Below are 16,295 nucleotides of genomic sequence, written 5' to 3'. Positions count from 1 at the left end.
CGGCTGGACCCGGTTGCTGCGCGAGGCCGGCTCCCAGGTAAGAGCCTGGGGCCCAGGCGGCGCCGCCGGGGCCCATCGCTACGGCAGGGTCCGGGTTGCCCCGCGTGGCCGGGCCGCCTGGCAAGGCTCAGTCTCGCCCGCTCTCTGCTGCCAGGCGGGGCCAGGGGGCTGAGCGCTGTGTGCGGCCGCCTGCCCCTCGATCCTGCCGCAAGCTGCGGGGACGCTGGCACCCGGCCAGGCGTCTCGCCCTGTGGCCGGAGCTCGGCGCTGCGCAGTGTCTGCTGACCAGATGGGGGCCATGGGCGTGATCTGTGTTGTTAGGTTCGGTGTATAGTTTGTGGGCCCCTAGTGGTGTCGGGAAGGTGTGTGTGGGGGGGTGATTATGAAAGAGACGCGGCTTGTTTCCAGCTGTGGCAGTCTGAACAGAGAGTGAGGCTTGTTAAAATATCCCGTTGAAACACAACCGGGGAGGACGGGGGAGCATTCATCACAAAAGGGAGCGTGTATAACGACTGCTGTAAAAAGCAACAGAGGGTCCTGTGGCACCTTTAAGACTAACAGAAGTATTGGGAGCATAAGCTTTGGTGGGTAAGAACCTCACTTCTTCAGATGCAAGTTAGTCTTAAAGGTGCCACAGGACCCTCTGTTGCTTTTTACAGATTCAGACTAACACGGCTACCCCTCTGATACTTGACTGCTGTAAATGAATCCTCATCTGTCTGGTCTCTTAAAAATCATCCAGAACTTTAGTCAGTTCCAAAACCTTCTAAGGATACATTTGATTATATTATAAGTGTTAATTATTGCATTATTAATAGCACTGTGTGCCTCCAAAGTACTTAGTTAATGTTCCAGGCTTCATGTAGGCTTAGGCTAATGTGCTGAGTGCATCCTGGTTGATCTGCTTACATCTGCAGTCACTGCACCACTTTTGGAGTTTATTCATTTTTTGTGAATTAGATGTTGAGCTTGTGAGATGACTGAAGGATATAGATAAATGGGACATCTTGTGTCAGGGATTAAGCCAGTGGTTCTCAAACTTTTGTATTGGTGACCCCTTTCACACAGCAAGCCTCTGAGTGCGACCTCCCCCTTATAAATTAAAAACTTCTTTTTATATATTATATAAATGCTGGATGCAAAGCAGGGCTTGGGGTGGAGGCTGACAGCTCACGACCCCCCCATGTAATAACCTTGTGACCCCCTGAGGGGTCCCAACCCCCAGTTTGAGAACCCCTGGATTAAGCCATCCGGTAGCATTCAGATCTAAATGAAGGTAGTTCTAAAATACTGACTAATAACGACTGACAGCTGTTATTAACCAACATGATGATGATGGTGGGAGACTAAGTATTTGAGTCTGGCCATGTCTGTTAAATGGTAATATGCCAACTGATTTAATGAAGCTCAAAAGTTATGAGGTACCAGAACTCTGATGGCATTTATATCAAGATGTTCCTAACTGTTGTGTTAAGAAACAGCATCCTAATTTGTTCTGTCTCATTTCTAATATAGAATGATGTGAAGGCAAAGAGCAGTCATCATTGAACTATATTCCTACAATTGAAATTGGATTTTAAATTCTTTGTATTGTAATCTAAACTAGAACGAGTTAGGGATGATGGTTCAGATGAGATCTACAATACCTTTTCCCCAGCAAATAAAATCAGCTTATAAGGTCACTATGACAACCATTATCATGAGGGACTAATTACAAAATAGAGCCGCTACAAGATGTCTCTCATTTTGTTTAGATACCAAACTGTTTGGTCAGAAGAAATTTTTTTGGATATCCTCTTACTAAAGCACATTCTGGTCTGGTTCAGCAAAATAAAGGTAAGGAAGAATTTTTTGGGTCCTACTCCATTTGTCTTATTCCAGAAGGTGTCATATTTTGAGAAGCCTTGTACCTATGCTCCATTGCAACAATATTTGGTATGAGGAGAGTGAAAAAAGGAACAGCTTCTGATGTGGTAGTGGGTAGTTATTTTATTTTAAATGTATTAGGATTCAGTGTAATTAAAAGGCTACTGTCAGACAGAGTTCTTTCACCCACCTCAAGGAATGCTGGGAAGATTAACTAATTATAAAGCTCTCTGAAGATGAAAATCTCCAAGTATCCTATTAATAGATACATTATATAATGTAAATAAAATAGCTGACTAGCATTAAGCCAATAGAATGGTAGCTTTGGAGCATGTTCACCTTCTGTTTGTGATGGTGCAAACCCTGCAGGAATTTAGCTGGGTCCTTACTGCACAAATCCTGTTTCTCATTTTAATGTATTCCAGAGATTTGCTGGAGACCCTGCAGACGTAGAAGTTCCACAACTGCTTCTGCTAAATCTGAAGAGGATGTCTTCTTCAAGTGGGGCCTTTTACTGATCCCCCTCACCACATTTTGTCTTGGTACATGGCAGGTAAATATCACCATTTCATTCTCCTGAGATATCTGAGCACTTGGGAAGGAGTGGGAACTGTTCAGGATGGTGCATGGCCTAACTCAAAGACATGGCCCTCTTAAGTGACAACATAGAGGTTGGCTAACCTCCAAATTTGACCCCCCACACACACACTTTTTTTCTGTGTGTCTATTGGCAAATTCCATGCAAGTTTGAGGATGGGAGGTTCATTTTCCTTAAACCCACGCTTCAGTACTTTTTTTTCCTCCCTAAAATGTAGTGGTCTCACTTTTCATATCACAACCTTTCCTGTAATAGACCAATGTGACCCAGGATGGAGGGATCCTGATGATGAGATGGGATTTCCTTTCCAAATTTGCAAGAACTCATTATAAACAGTTCCCATGTATATGACACTGCTGTGCACTACTGCTTGTGTGTTTGTGCATTCCCAGGTTCAGCGTCGGAAGTGGAAGCTAAAATTGATAGCAGATTTGGAGTCAAGAGTTGCATCAAAGCCCATTCCTCTGCCTACAGAGTAAGTGTGAGAGTTGGGTTGCTACTGTTTGTTTATGTAGCTTCAACTATGTGCTAGGAACTTTAGACGTGATCCTTGCCCCCAGGAACTTACTAGATGACATACAAATGAAGGGATGCCACAAAAAGCAATGTGGACAAGAAGGGAAGGAAGGTAAACGTCATGTTAGTTCCATTCTTTTAAATAGGGATCGGGAGCACGTCCCTGGGAGAGCCATCATGCAGTGCCATAAATATATGCAGTACACCTCTACCCCAATATAACACAAATTCGGATATAACGCGGTAAAGCAGTGCTCCGGGGGGGGCGGGGCGGGATTGCACACTCCAGCGGATCGAAGCAAGTTCGATATAACGCGGTTTCACCTATAACGCGGTAAGATTTTTTGGCTCCCGAGAACACCGTTCTATCGGGGTAGAGGTGTACTTTTAAAGACATGCAAAAAGGCATGGTCCCCGTCTTGCAGAGTTTGCAGTATAGTTCAGACAAGTATGATTCACAGGATGACCACTCCGGGGCAGGAAGCTATTGGAAGTATTGCTGGGGATGAGATCCATAGAAGGGACTTAAAGAAGAGACTGCTTGGGATTCAATCCAAAGCCCCCTAAAGTCAATGGAAAGATTCTCATTGATTTCAGAGGGCCTTGGATCGTGCCTTCAGTACCTGGCTTCTGCCGAGCATGGTTTCTCAGATGGAGGAAAGCAGTGTGGGAGAAGGGTTCTATTAGATCATATGGCCATCCAATACTGACTGTGAAAACATTCCCAATTTGTGCAAGTTCGGGGATTGAGAGGGGAAGGGAAATCTCTCCTGTTGGTTTGGCATCTACGTGCTGTGTTAGCAGGAAGCAGACCCTCCTCCTCTCTCACTGGTGTTTGGCTAGCTGGGTCACAGAAGAGATGTTTGGGTGCAAGTGGCATGGAAGAGAGGCAATTGATTTATGCATCTGTGGATGCACTCAGAATACTACTGACTGATCTTACTGTGAATTGATGTAACCTCTTCTCTTGTGCTACTAAATTATGAAGCCAGCTGTTTAGCTCAGGGGCATTCCCCCCACCTCCACCCCTTCTTTCCACTGTTGCTGATGCCTTCTTTGCTTTACTTGCCACCTTGCAAATTGGTCCATGGGGGAATAACAGGAAGGAGATAAATCCTAAATGAAATTATGGAACTAACTGCATCTTTCATCTCAGTGCATCATGTTTCCCTGCAGCCCCATGGAGCTAAAGGAACTGGAGTACAGGTCTGTAAAGACTCGAGGGTATTTCGACCACTCCAAGGAGCTCTATATTTTGCCACGTTCCTTGGTGGATCCGGAACGAGAGGCAAGAGAAGCTGGACTGCTGACATCCAACCCAGAGAGTGGAGCAAATGTCATTACTCCCTTCTACTGCACAGACCTAGGGTATGTTCAGATACTAAGTAGAGAATCATGTGTATTACTGCTGTGCTACAGGCAGGCAACTGAACCCCTGAAGCATGTGTTGCTTGCGCCTCCCCTCCAAAGGTTGACTTGCAGCAGTTGGACTTCTTGTATAAATCATTCTTTTCCCCTTATAAGAATCTTCCTGATAACCAGTAGGGCCACTGAGCCTTGACTCCTAATTGTTGATTAAAGTGAGTTTTAAATACATTTAATGGGCTAAGAAAAGTGGCCACAAACACTTGGCTTGCTACTCTCCTTGGTATGTAGTTCAGGAAGTAGAGGAAGGTGATCGGAGTCCTGCTTTTGCTTGTGAAGGACTTTTTCTTTTCTTCTTCTGTTTTTATATGCAACTGTAGGATCACAATTCTAGTCAATCGAGGATTTGTCCCTAAAAGGAAGGTGAAACCAGAGACCAGACTGAAAGGACAGGTAAGAGGAATAGAGTAAAGCCTCACTAGTTAGAGTTCTGCTCTGAGACTGTCTGGGAGAAGCTGTTATTATGCCAAATAAGACTAGATGCGTTTGTCACCATAGTAGATCATGTGACTATGCAATATCTTGAAGTGGAGGGATGCATTGTACTTCTCAAAGCAGGTGGGCTTTTTTCCCCCATTGGATTGAAGGAATGTGGTGCTCTTTAAAATTAGAAACTGATACTGATTTGCCTATTCCCCTGCTACACTGCACACATCTCTGTCTTGACCTGCGGGACCACCAGTTGTCCCCTCTGTGGGCCTCGGATGGTGCTGGAGTTTTATGACCCAGATAAATATTCACCAGGGCCCAAGTGGATTTTGAAAAAAGAATAAGCTGCAAAGAAATCTGCTGATGGTTTTTTTCCCTTCCTTTAGATCCGAGATGAAATAGACCTTGTTGGGGTGGTGAGGCTGTCAGAAACCCGGAAGCCTTTTGTGCCTGAAAACAACATAGAAAAGAACCGCTGGCATTACCGTGACCTGGAGGCTATGGCGAGGGTGACTGGCGCTGAGCCCATCTTTATCGATGCAGATTTCAGTAAGACAAAGAGCTAGATTCCCCTATCTTTTGTCCAATTTACATGGGCCTATCCCCTCCTCAGTTTGAGACTGGTCTAGTGTGTCTGAGATACCTGTGGGAGGCTGAGAAGTACTAGTGCAGTAACTGACAGAAGTACTTTGCTTATTTTTCTTAGTATAAAAATGATATTAATTTGCTAACTGGCTTAGACTTTAGTGCACTTCTCTAGAGACCCAATTACTTACCTCAGGCATTTCAAGACAGAAGGCTGGGCACAGAGGTATTGCACCTCTATCTTTGTTTCCTGTATTTTGCCAAGTTTACTGTCTTGAATAAGATTACCAGCACTGCAGAATGACAACTCAGTATGAAAAGGTGCATGAGAATTCTATGCTCTCACTTCCAGTCATACAGCAAGGGGCCAAGCCAACACCCATGCAGAGATAAGAACACCCGTTCCATGTGCATGGGCTCAAGAAGGAAAACAGCACCAGTTATAGAATGCTGCTCCTACAGCAAAAATATGCTTTATATTCACCATTGAGCTCCCAGGGAAGAGTCAACTCTACAGCTGCAGTAGGTTTTGTAAATAACTCAAGAAACTTGTAGGCACAGTAAGCAAGAGGATGGGGAGAGACTGACCCCCATTGTAGTTCTGATTCTAGAACAGTCACGTGCGATGCAGACTATTAATTTATATTACCATAGACCAAGCCCCCATTGTGCTTGGTGTTGTACAAACACTATTTTTTAAGCATGTTTTAATCTGTGGCACCATATTGTACTTATAGGGAGCACAGTCCCAGGGGGACCCATTGGAGGCCAGACAAGAGTGACCTTGAGGAATGAACATATGCAGTACGTGATTACCTGGTAAGCCCTGCATTTACTATTACTTTAGCTTCCAGAGTTTAAATTGGCTGACTTAGGCAACACTGGGTGGGCTGAAAGTGAGGGAGTTAACAGCATTGACTAGAAAATATCTGGCTTTTCTAATGCTTCACTTTGTGGCCTGTGACAAGTCACTTAAGGAAATGGAGGCACAGAAAGGCTATCTGTAAAATGAGTTTGTTTTTTTTTAAGGCCTAACGCATGGAGATCTGTGGATGGCAGATGCTCCAGTAATCCAAGTTGCAGCTGCAGAGCAGTATAATATTGTAACAGCCAACCCTCCTCCTTTAAAGTCACCCGCTGAAACTGGTTTGTTCCCTTTCTGACTGGCTCTTCCATTCCCATTTGCAGGTATGGCTTATGTGCTGCAACATCCTACATGTGGTACAAAAAGTTCATACAAAAAATACCCCTCTGAGAGAAGGCCCCCTGTGGGTCACTCCTCGATGCAACACAGACAAGACCTCAAGCTCTCAGGAGACCCACAGAGAAGAAACTGGCCTGGCTGTGAAAGAACCAGAATTCACAAATTGCAAATTTCATTTGAGTCTTCAACCCAAGCTGGCTCTGGCCTATCACGTGCTTGTTGTGACTGTGTTGCTCTGTAAATCAATGCAGCTAGTGGACTGCCATAAAACTGTTGATCAGATTCTGTACAAGAAATCTGTAAAGACAGATGTTCTAGCAGCGTGAGTTTGGCCACTCAGTGGAAATTGGTTGTAGCTACTTCTTGGAAACATTGAGCTTTGGATTCTTAGGCACATTTGAGCTGCAGCTATTAAGACAAACTCTTATTGAACCAGAGAGGGTGATTTAGATGCGGTTTAAACTTAAGCCATGGTTGGGTAGTGCTTAGGCCATGACTTCCTTGCCTGTTTTCGCAGAGGGTGGGGAAGAAATATTTTCAAATTGAGTGCTTTCACCTGGTACAGGTGGTAATTCAGGACCTGCTTTTATCAATCACAAGGTATGAGGTACAATTTGAGTATTTCTGTCATGATTGTAGAGAGAAACTATTTGAAATACCTCCTTTAAAGTTCACTCATGATCCAATGAATCAGCTCCTCTGGATTGTTTTGTTACAGAATGCACTTTACAGGGGAAGGTTTGCAGATGAGTAAATAAAGGGCTCTTTGTATGTGGTCTTTTGCTCTGTGTATATCTGAACCAAGAACTCACCATGTTTTAACAGCTAGGGCAGATTAGACCCTCTGCACTTAAGCTTCCTTAACTTATTGGGGTAGGTGCTATAATACCCATCATTTCGGTAGCCCTAGCATTATGCTGACGGTGTCTAAGTCCCACCAGCATTGACTAGGGGTTCTTTCACCTATCTTACTTTTGGAGCCCACTCTGGTAGATATGGTCTAAGCATGCCTAAACATACACAAGGGGTGGGAGGGTGCAACCCTTAACATTTAGTCCTGTGCAGGATACTGTAGTAACCTGACACCCCCTCCTCCCCATCCTGTAAATGCAAAGAGTAACTAACTTCCTTTGAGAGGCAGGACTTAGGTAACACCAGTTTTGTAGTGGCTAGCTTATGCATCCTGGCTTTTGTGAATCCCATTCTTCAGTACCTAGGCTCCCTCTACAATATTCAGAGTGTTAAGTGCTAAACTGTAGGTTGTGAATTAGCAGTGGGCTAGTTCTGCACCTTAGACACAGGGCTTCCTTTATATTAACTGATAAAAGCCTAGCTACAAAAAAGTGGAGGCAGCATTTATCCAATAACCACCAAAAATGGCTACCTGTATCTAAGAACTTGTCCACACAGAGCAGTAATGCATTCTACAGCAGTGTGATTTCTAAAGCACACTAACAGTTCCCTAGTGCACTTAATGCTGGTTGAGAGTACTACACTAAAATGCACAAGAAAAGATGACTCATTCCAGTAGCACATACTGTACATTCATTACATGTACAAAGGGTTACTCATGAGGGCATTCTGTGCCAAAAAATAAAACTTCTGCACACTATTTTTAAAATTCTGCACATTTTGTCAAATGTGGAGGCTCCAGCATGGTATTGGGGAGTATAGGCCACTAGGTGCACAGGTGTGTGAGATCACTGTGCAGCTCCCAAGTGTGGAGGGATCTAGGTGGGGGTTGAGAGGGTTCTGTGTGGGGCAATCTGGGTGCAGGTGGCTCAGTGGGGGGATCTAGATTCATGGGGGGGTTCTAGGTGCAATGGTAATGGGATCCTGTAGAGGGGGGTTCTAGATGCTGGGAAAGTGGAATTTGTGGGGGGAGGGAGGGAAGGCTCTTGGTACAGTTGGTTGGGGCTCAATGGGGTGGGGGGTCCAGCAGTGGAGCTCATCAGGGGTGAGACTCAGTGAGAGGGTTTGACTATGGGGAGCAGTTGCCTGTACAGGGATCCCTCCCCCTGCAGCTGAGGAGCCATGGGGAGGGTCTGCTTCAGCCCCAGATGCCCTGCAGGGGAAAAGGAAGTCTTATCCTCAGCCCAGCTGGGAGTAGCAGCTGAGCCCAGTGCAGGGTAGGAGCCACTTGCCCTGTCTTCCCCAGGCCCACCCCACAGTGATTTACCCCTCTGGCCACTGCCCTGGGCCTCCATAACATACTCCTGGGGAGGGTTACATGACTGCTCTTATGGCTTCCCCCACAGGTGGTCATTTTTCTTCAGGGAAACAAGTCTGTGGGGGACAAATTCTGCACCTGGGCAGTGGTGCAGCACTCCCCCAGAAGTAAAAGAGCCTAAATACAGAGCTTTGGGCATCTATATCAAACTCAAAAATTGAAAATACTAAACCCTGGAAAACAGAAGTACCCTCTTGACTTGGATTTAAAAAAATCATGATTTTGATTAAGTTATGTAGCTGACATACCTAAGGCACAGTCAAGTGAAAATAGTTGAATATTGCCAGCTTGGTCCATGTCTAGGCATGGTTAGTGTATCAAGCTTAGAAAACTAGCATGAGCTAGATAAACTAGCTTTTAAGGCTCAGGCCTGGCCTACAGGCATGTAGCATCATTGCTTGTACAGACATAAGCCATACCTGCAGCCCCACTAGGAATTATGCTGCTTTAGCAACAGAGGTCTAGTGAAAACTCTTTCAGACAAAGCCACAATAAATGGCCAGGCGAAGGACTCTTACAAGAGCCAGAAGGAAAATCCATTTTACAAGTTGTGTACTGATAAAGAGCTACAGGTTTAGTTCCAAGCTTTGCAACTGGAGTCCTGAGGCCCAGTGCACTGCCATAGGTACAAGTCCATTGTTAAAGCGAAGAGCAGGCCATGCATACACAGTGCATTTAAAGTTAATTTTTCTGGTGAAGTTCTCCAGCATATAAGTATTAAGGCACAAGTTGCCCAGCACACTACAGAAGACTGGCAGCAAGGGGTGAAGTGGTTTCTAGTTTAGTGAGTCTTTTCATTAACGGGATTTACACTCCCATCACTAAGGGACTGATGAACACTCAAAATGGCTATTCAGTTCTTGTCTTAAGTAAATGCTAAGACTACTCAAGTGCTTTAATACTAGCTTCTTTCTGAAGCCCATCCCAGAGCAGACACCATGCTGAAACACTGTTTTAGATTTTATTTTTTATGTACAGAAAAATGCAAGTCCAGTACACTTAGCCCAGCTTGGTGGCTAGTTCTTTAGCCTTGGCTTTCTCAAGCTTGGCAATGCGAGCCACTGATTTTGGCCCCAACACATTACCACCCCAGTGACGACGGATCTGGAGGAAAAGAGATTCAGAAAAATAGGTTAGGCACCCTTTCCCAGTAAGTCCAGCATAAGTGATTAGAATGATCAGTTAACCCTTTATCCCCCAGCATGGAACTTCAGTAGTTCAGTTCCTGCATGCATTTATGGCAGTCAGAAGTCAGTGACTTCTGGTTCCAGATGTTTATTTGGCAACTACATCACATCTCCCCCACATGATGGATTTACTAAGCAGATAGTGATTTTCACAAAGACTGAGAAAAGAATGGGATAGAAAGACTTCCATTTCAGTGTTTGAGTTCATTGAAAATGTGTACATAATTGATATGAAAGAAGAAACACTTGACTAACAGTGAAATATGATATGAACTGGTATCCTGGGAGCTGTAATTTTAACTCTGGAAGTCCTGGTTCTGGAAGGCAGACTGCGAAGTTCCTATGCAAAGGACCAAAACCTCTGTATGCAGAAGTTTGGGCCTGTCGGACAGCTTTGGTTTATTTCTAGCTACTTGCATCTAAATCTGCATAGTTTTCAGCTTCTGTCCAATAACATTTTTTCAATGAATCTGGAAGTGTATGGGCTCAAGACAGATGTTGACAAAAGGGCCAGTGGCACTGAAATTCTTACCTCATCATATCTGTCATTGTAGTTGGTCTTGACAGCCTCAACCAACTTGGCTAGGGCTCCTTTATCCTCACTGTGATGAGATGCTAGTGTTAGTTCCTTTGGAACACCAACAGAAATAATAGCAGCATTTTCTGAGGAACCTTTTGTCTCAGGGTTAAAAAGCTCTTAATGCCACATGATTTTTCAGGTGAAGAAATTCTATACACATCATTGGCAAAAGGTCCACCTCTACTATTAAAACTACCATTTAGCATTGCCTCTCCATGCAACAGACTGACAATACTTTACAACTATTCCCCCTCCCTGACAGGGAATCAGAACCTAGGCTCCAGCCTGAGCCCAGATGTCTACAATGCAATTCTAAAACCCCACAGTCCAAGCCTGAATCAACTGTCCTGGACCACCACAGCCATAGGTCTTATTGCTGTGTAGACATATCCCGAGTTACACCTGTATTAGCAATGGTTTTTAATCAGGCCCCATATATTGTTCAGTTTGTTTTTTTAAGTCTGTAGGTACTTAATCTTCCAAGGAAAAACCCACACCAGATGTCTATTCTAGACTGTCTTCCCCTCCCATCCCCCCAATATTTAACTATGGGGATTAGCTGTATGCTCTCTGCTTCTGAACTGATCAAATTTAGATTCTTAGAAAGAATGAGAAGAAACACTTACGGGTTAACCTGTGTGAAGGCAACACTGGTGCAGGTCTTTCTGTGGACCAGCCGCCCCAGTCTGGCCTTGCCCTTGATGATACAGTACGGAACTCCCATTTTGCGGCACAAGGCAGGCAGGAAGACCACCAACTAGAAAGAGATTAAGGATGTGTAGGGTCAGAGACCCAAGAATGAAGACTATCTCTTGGCTTTGCAACGTGCCAAGAATAAAGCGTGGGCTTTGGCAATTGCTCAGGGTTAAAAAGCTCGTGTAGTTTACTCTTCATGGTTGAGTTTCAGGTGAAGAAATTCATACATCATTGCAATGGCCAAGCCTCACCATGTAAAAGCCAGGAACTTTAGCACTAGGACCATTCAGTACAATTCGGTTTATTGTATGTATGTTCTGTACAACACAAAGTAAGAACAGTAACAATTTATCTCAGATTCTTTCAAGGTTAGTTTTACTACTTCATGCTGTTTTCTATAATGAACAATGTCTTAACATGCCTTTGCCTGAGCTAGACTCCAAACCTGGCATAATGCCAGTTATGGATTTACCCTTTCCTAGCTCAACGCAGTTAGAGAGCTGTTACTGAACTACTGCTCCAGACACCCCTATAGAGGGATCTGACCAGACCATTATTTTAGAACAGAGTACCTAGAAAAGAACAAGCCACTTACCTCAATGGGGTCCACATCATGGGCAATCACTACCAGCTGAGCTTTCTTGTTCTCTACTAGGGTAGTGACAGTGTTGACACCTGTAAAGAAAGTCAATAAAGTAAGGTCTTTGGTGTGGCCAAGTTTTTGAAAAAGCCAATAGAAGGCCTTTGAGCATTACATGGTTTGCCTATAGATCCACGATTCAAGGGACAATACTGTGTGGCCACCAGCTCTTACTCATCAAGATTTGCAAGTGAGGAATATTATATGGACAATCTGCTATAGCTCAGGGTTAAAAAGCTCGTTTTGTTTGCTCTTCAGTTTGCATTTCAGGTGAAGAAATTCATACATCATTGCAATAGCTTGTCCAAGTCATTGATCGATGTGGAGAAGGAAGAAAACGGAAGAAAGCGAAGTAGCCTACTCTTTTCAGTTGTTCAACGAGGCCTTGTCTCTCTAGACGCCAAGGCAAGTTCACAACACAAATGTAGAAAGTTACCAGCTCTGAGGACAGGCGGTCTCTTAGTAGGAGCATCCCCCTTTCCTGCAGCTTTCTGCTCAGCCCGAGCCAGCAGCCTCTGTTTCTTCTCTTGCTTGGTCTCAGGTCTGTATTTGTGAGCCAGTTTCAGAAGCTGAGTAGCTGAAAGATAATCCAGATTACATTAGTTGCCTTAAAGACACGTTATTCTCCTCCCCCAAAAAAGGATACGTTTGTGCATCAGCGATCTTGGTGGTGAGTAGTCATCATTAATGCTCAGATAGCAAATATTAATCATCATCATTTGCACAATCAGTGTTAACTTATTCCTACACTATGCAGCTCCAGTGCCAATTTTAAGCTTCTCGTTTGCATGTCACAAGTTAGATCTCTTCCTGGCACTCCTGCTTCATTCATACCAACATAGATCTCTGCTCATAGTATCGACCAACTAAATCCCTCTTTCTACAGGATCTATGGTTAAAGTGTGGGGGCAACTTATCCCTCTCCTTGTAATAGAGCAGCACATTTTGTATCAGCCTCCCAGATAACTAGTTACTCTGTATTACTTAGGCTGAAAATTCTTCTACAGTTATTGTCCTTTTACAAACCATTTCCTTGTGTTGGGAATTGCATCTTTCTGACCCTCCTGCCCCAATTTCCCCCTTATTCTAGCTCAGCATATCTGACTGCTGTTCCCACCACAAGCCTGCATCCCCAATCCAACTCTACCCAAGAGACTACCTATTTACAGTGATGCAACTGGGCCCCATGATTTCCATGTACACTTAAGGTACATACTAAAGGTCCAAATTCAAGATCAGGGCTCTTGTATCTTTGGGAGAACATGAAGGAGAGTGGGAATGATCTAAGATTTCCCCAGACAGATGGTGAAGCTTTAGCCTGACAGTGCACAAGTGTGTTCAGATAGCTCTTGAATGGAACTACAAATTCCTCCTCCCCCCCACTGATCAGTATTAGAACCTGCACAAAAACACACTTTCAAATTGAACTAACTCAACATGTAGATTTACACATGTTAAGTCAGTATTCTGTTTTCTCAGCCCCTCATAGGCAACTAGAGCCAAGAAAGGTTTTTGGATCTGATCTTACCTGTTTGGCGGTCCAAAGCCTGGGTGAACTGGTTAATTGCAGGGGGCACCTTCAAACGTTTGTAAAGAATGGCTCTCTGGCGCTGGAGTCTGATGTAGCGGGGCCATTTCACAAAACGTGTTAGATCACGCTTGGGCTGGATATCCTGTCCTGAAACACAGACCACAATTCAGATGCCCCAAAGTCATGTGAGCTTGTACAATATAGAGCACAGATAGGAGTGCATCAGCGATCTTGGTGGATATACATGTCAGCACTATCACTCAGATAGCAAATATTCTTTTGCATCATCTGCACACAGTATGAAAAGCTGCTGTTCAACTAATTTAGCAAACAATATGGGGGGGGGGGGGTCTGGTCTCTGTTAAAACCAGAATTTGATTATGTTTTCTACCATACTCAATCCCTGCTCTTCATCCCCACCACCCCTAAACCCAAGACTTCTGTCCATAGCCAATTAGAAATGGCATTTCTATGAAAGGAGCCCATTTACACCACAATTAGATACTCATCTAATTTCAGACAGCCATAACATCTCCCTATCACAAGATTAACGTTGCTAATTGTTTAACAATGCTTTACTACCAAAACATAAGACACATCTAAATTATACTTTCATTTAGCAATAAGCCTAACTAGAGTTGTGAACTTCACTATCAGTTGCAGGGGTAGAGGAAGTCCACACTACAACTTAAATCAACTAGGTTACAAAAATGTTGGTTATGCCTAAAACAAACTTAGTCATGTGCCAAAACAAATACCATTACCTATTCAGAGTATTATCTCTTGAACAGCCCAAAGCACCCCAAATGCCCATTTACTCACCAATGCCAAAGTTCTTGGGCCTCTTCTCAAAGAGGGGATTTACAACCTTCTTGGCCTCCTGCTTCTTGACTACAGCAGGGGCAGGTGCCACCTTCTTGCCCTTAGCCTTCTTTCCTTTCGGCTGCAAAAGAAAGAAATGCTAAACTCCCTCCATTCAAGCAATGCCTGCTTGGAGAGGCTGATCTTTGTTAAGGTGGAGCATATTAGTGTGCAGGTCTAGACCCTGTCCTTGCAGGGGTAGCCATGATGCCTCAACTCCCTCATCTTGATTTTTAAGGCTCTTTTTAAAGAGCCTCTCGTAAGACATTTTTACTTGTGCAGATCAATGAGCCATTTTTATCTCACTCAAATGCCCTTAATCATAGAGAAACTGCCCAGGGCAGAGCAATGCCTCCTCCAACTAGGGGTGTAGCCACTTTGCGATGGGAGCAAGAGCCCCCTCTCCCCCCCAACGGAGGAGGCAAACTGGCTCCTCACACCCACCTGCAGTACTGAAAACAGCAGTGACTGTCTGCTCTGTGAGGAGACTATTCACCAGGCAGACCCAGGGCGCTGGTCCCGATCTCCTGGGTCTGCCGCATTTGAGCGCTTCACACCTGATGATGTGAAGGCCCATGGCTAGTTGGGGGCGGCTTTAGCCTCAGCCCGAGGAGAAGAGACTCGGCCAGGGCCAGGAGAGGAAACAGACCCAGTTTCGCTCCCTTCAAGCCACAGCGCGCCCCCGGGCCTGGAGCCTCCGCTGCAGGTGCGAGTCCTGCCCGCCACCGTCCCCTACCTCTCCCCGCCCCCGGGGAGGCACTAGAGGCCCCGGCCTGCCCTTGTCCCCGGGGCCCCCAACCCATCTCTGGGAAGGGCCCTCGGCCGGGAGGACAAGCGCCCGCCACCCCCGAGACGCGGCCCCCCACGGGCTAAGCTCAGCCCCCGGGGCCCTGCCGCAGCCGGCGCCGCAGGCGGGTGAGGCCCAGGCCGGCCCCGACTCCCGCAAACCGCGAAAGAGCCCGGCCTGGTTCCTGCGGGGGCCGCGCGTCTGCCCCGCCCGGTGGCGCCCGGCTACGGCCCCGCTTAAGGGGCGGATGGCGGCGGATTCAACCTCCCCCGAACCCGGGCCCAGCAGCAGCCGCCGCCACTCACCATCTTGGATTGAAGTGGAAAAAGAGAGAGCGGGGCATGCTGGGTAATATATGTATGGGGCTGGAAATCCCGCGAGAGCGAGGCAACCCTCGACACAGGCGAGAAGCAAGCGAGCTGGGGAGGATTTAAAGGGGCCGTGGTCTATTTTCTCTTAAAGGGGAAGTTGCCAATATTACCCTCCCCTGGCCCCTAGCCGAGGGGGTGGTGAAGCTGAAAAGAACAAAGGACGGAGCTTGTGGACGCAGAGACTGGACTCGGGAAGATGGTCTTGTGGTGACCCATTTAACATCTGGCTCCTAAGTACTCGGTGCCTCTAATGTGCCTAAAGAACAGGAGTACTTGTGGCACCTTAGAGACTAACAAATTTATTAGAGCATAAGCTTTCATGGACTACAGCCCACTTCTTCGGATGCATATAGAGTGCCTGCAACACACCATGCATTCACGCACCAAATTGCTCCCAGGAGCACGTAGGTGATCATGCCCTTTGGAGCACACCTGCTCTGAGCAAGGCTAAGCACCATGCCGCTCTCTCATGGGTACAGTGCCAATGTGGGCAGTGCTAGGAATTTTTTTTCATCTCTAGAGATGACACTTTGAGTTAAAGGGATACTATCAGATCAAATTTTATTCCTCGAGTAAACCATCTAGATTCAGTGCCTCATACATGAGCAGCTCAAACTAAAATTGACAGGGAGAAATGTTGATTACTTTTAAAATGATGTATTGGTACTTAGATGCCATGGTGGTGGACACCTTAGAAATGTAGATGAGCTTTTGTACTGACTTTTGCCTACTTCTAATTTGATGGGTTTTCAAGGTTTTTTTTTTTTTTTTTTTTACATGTACCCAGAA

General features: G+C 45.4%; 2 protein-coding genes and 5 non-coding genes across 7 annotated transcripts; 1 reads left to right on the top strand and 6 right to left on the bottom strand.

Moving 5' to 3' along the window:
* Positions 1 to 4: 4 nt before the first annotated feature.
* Positions 5 to 7,399, top strand: LOC117867194 (surfeit locus protein 1; the record flags this gene model as incomplete). The annotated part of the gene is made up of 9 exons (XM_034752020.1): positions 5 to 37; positions 1,755 to 1,836; positions 2,292 to 2,419; positions 2,857 to 2,939; positions 4,157 to 4,348; positions 4,726 to 4,798; positions 5,221 to 5,383; positions 6,157 to 6,238; positions 6,608 to 7,399. Coding segments are annotated over 9 exons (903 nt in total), but the record flags the coding sequence as incomplete, so codon positions are not given.
* A 2,396-nt stretch (positions 7,400 to 9,795) lies between these two features.
* On the bottom strand, positions 9,796 to 15,575 carry RPL7A (ribosomal protein L7a). The gene is made up of 8 exons (XM_034751910.1): positions 15,441 to 15,575; positions 14,310 to 14,430; positions 13,485 to 13,634; positions 12,393 to 12,533; positions 11,912 to 11,991; positions 11,247 to 11,377; positions 10,573 to 10,642; positions 9,796 to 9,957 (listed from the first exon to the last, which is right to left on the bottom strand). Exons 1-8 carry the CDS (start codon positions 15,441 to 15,443, stop codon positions 9,853 to 9,855), a joined length of 801 nt encoding a protein of 266 aa, XP_034607801.1. The 5' UTR covers positions 15,444 to 15,575; the 3' UTR covers positions 9,796 to 9,852.
* On the bottom strand, positions 10,715 to 10,789 carry LOC117867277. The gene has a single exon (XR_004643344.1). It is a non-coding gene; the product is annotated as a small nucleolar RNA SNORD36 (small nucleolar RNA).
* On the bottom strand, positions 11,475 to 11,553 carry LOC117867291. The gene has a single exon (XR_004643355.1). It is a non-coding gene; the product is annotated as a small nucleolar RNA SNORD36 (small nucleolar RNA).
* Positions 12,175 to 12,252, bottom strand: LOC117867276. Its single transcript, XR_004643343.1, has one exon. It is a non-coding gene; the product is annotated as a small nucleolar RNA SNORD36 (small nucleolar RNA).
* Positions 12,608 to 12,680, bottom strand: LOC117867279. Its single transcript, XR_004643346.1, has one exon. It is a non-coding gene; the product is annotated as a small nucleolar RNA SNORD24 (small nucleolar RNA).
* On the bottom strand, positions 13,706 to 13,780 carry LOC117867278. Its single transcript, XR_004643345.1, has one exon. It is a non-coding gene; the product is annotated as a small nucleolar RNA SNORD24 (small nucleolar RNA).
* Positions 15,576 to 16,295: the final 720 nt, after the last annotated feature.

The sequence above is a fragment of the Trachemys scripta genome, chromosome 17, assembly GCF_013100865.1.
Source record: "Trachemys scripta elegans isolate TJP31775 chromosome 17, CAS_Tse_1.0, whole genome shotgun sequence".
Classification (NCBI taxonomy): Eukaryota; Metazoa; Chordata; order Testudines; family Emydidae; genus Trachemys; species Trachemys scripta.
This window is presented reverse-complemented; position numbering and strand designations above follow the sequence as displayed.

Excerpts from the sequence above, each read along its gene's own strand:
- RPL7A (XM_034751910.1), bottom strand. Across the intron at positions 13,635-14,309 it reads GCCCAAGAACTTTGGCATTG|GACAGGATATCCAGCCCAAG; the intron begins GTGAGTAAATGG and ends TCTGTGTTTCAG. Across the intron at positions 12,534-13,484 it reads GGCTTTGGACCGCCAAACAG|CTACTCAGCTTCTGAAACTG; the intron begins GTAAGATCAGAT and ends ATTATCTTTCAG.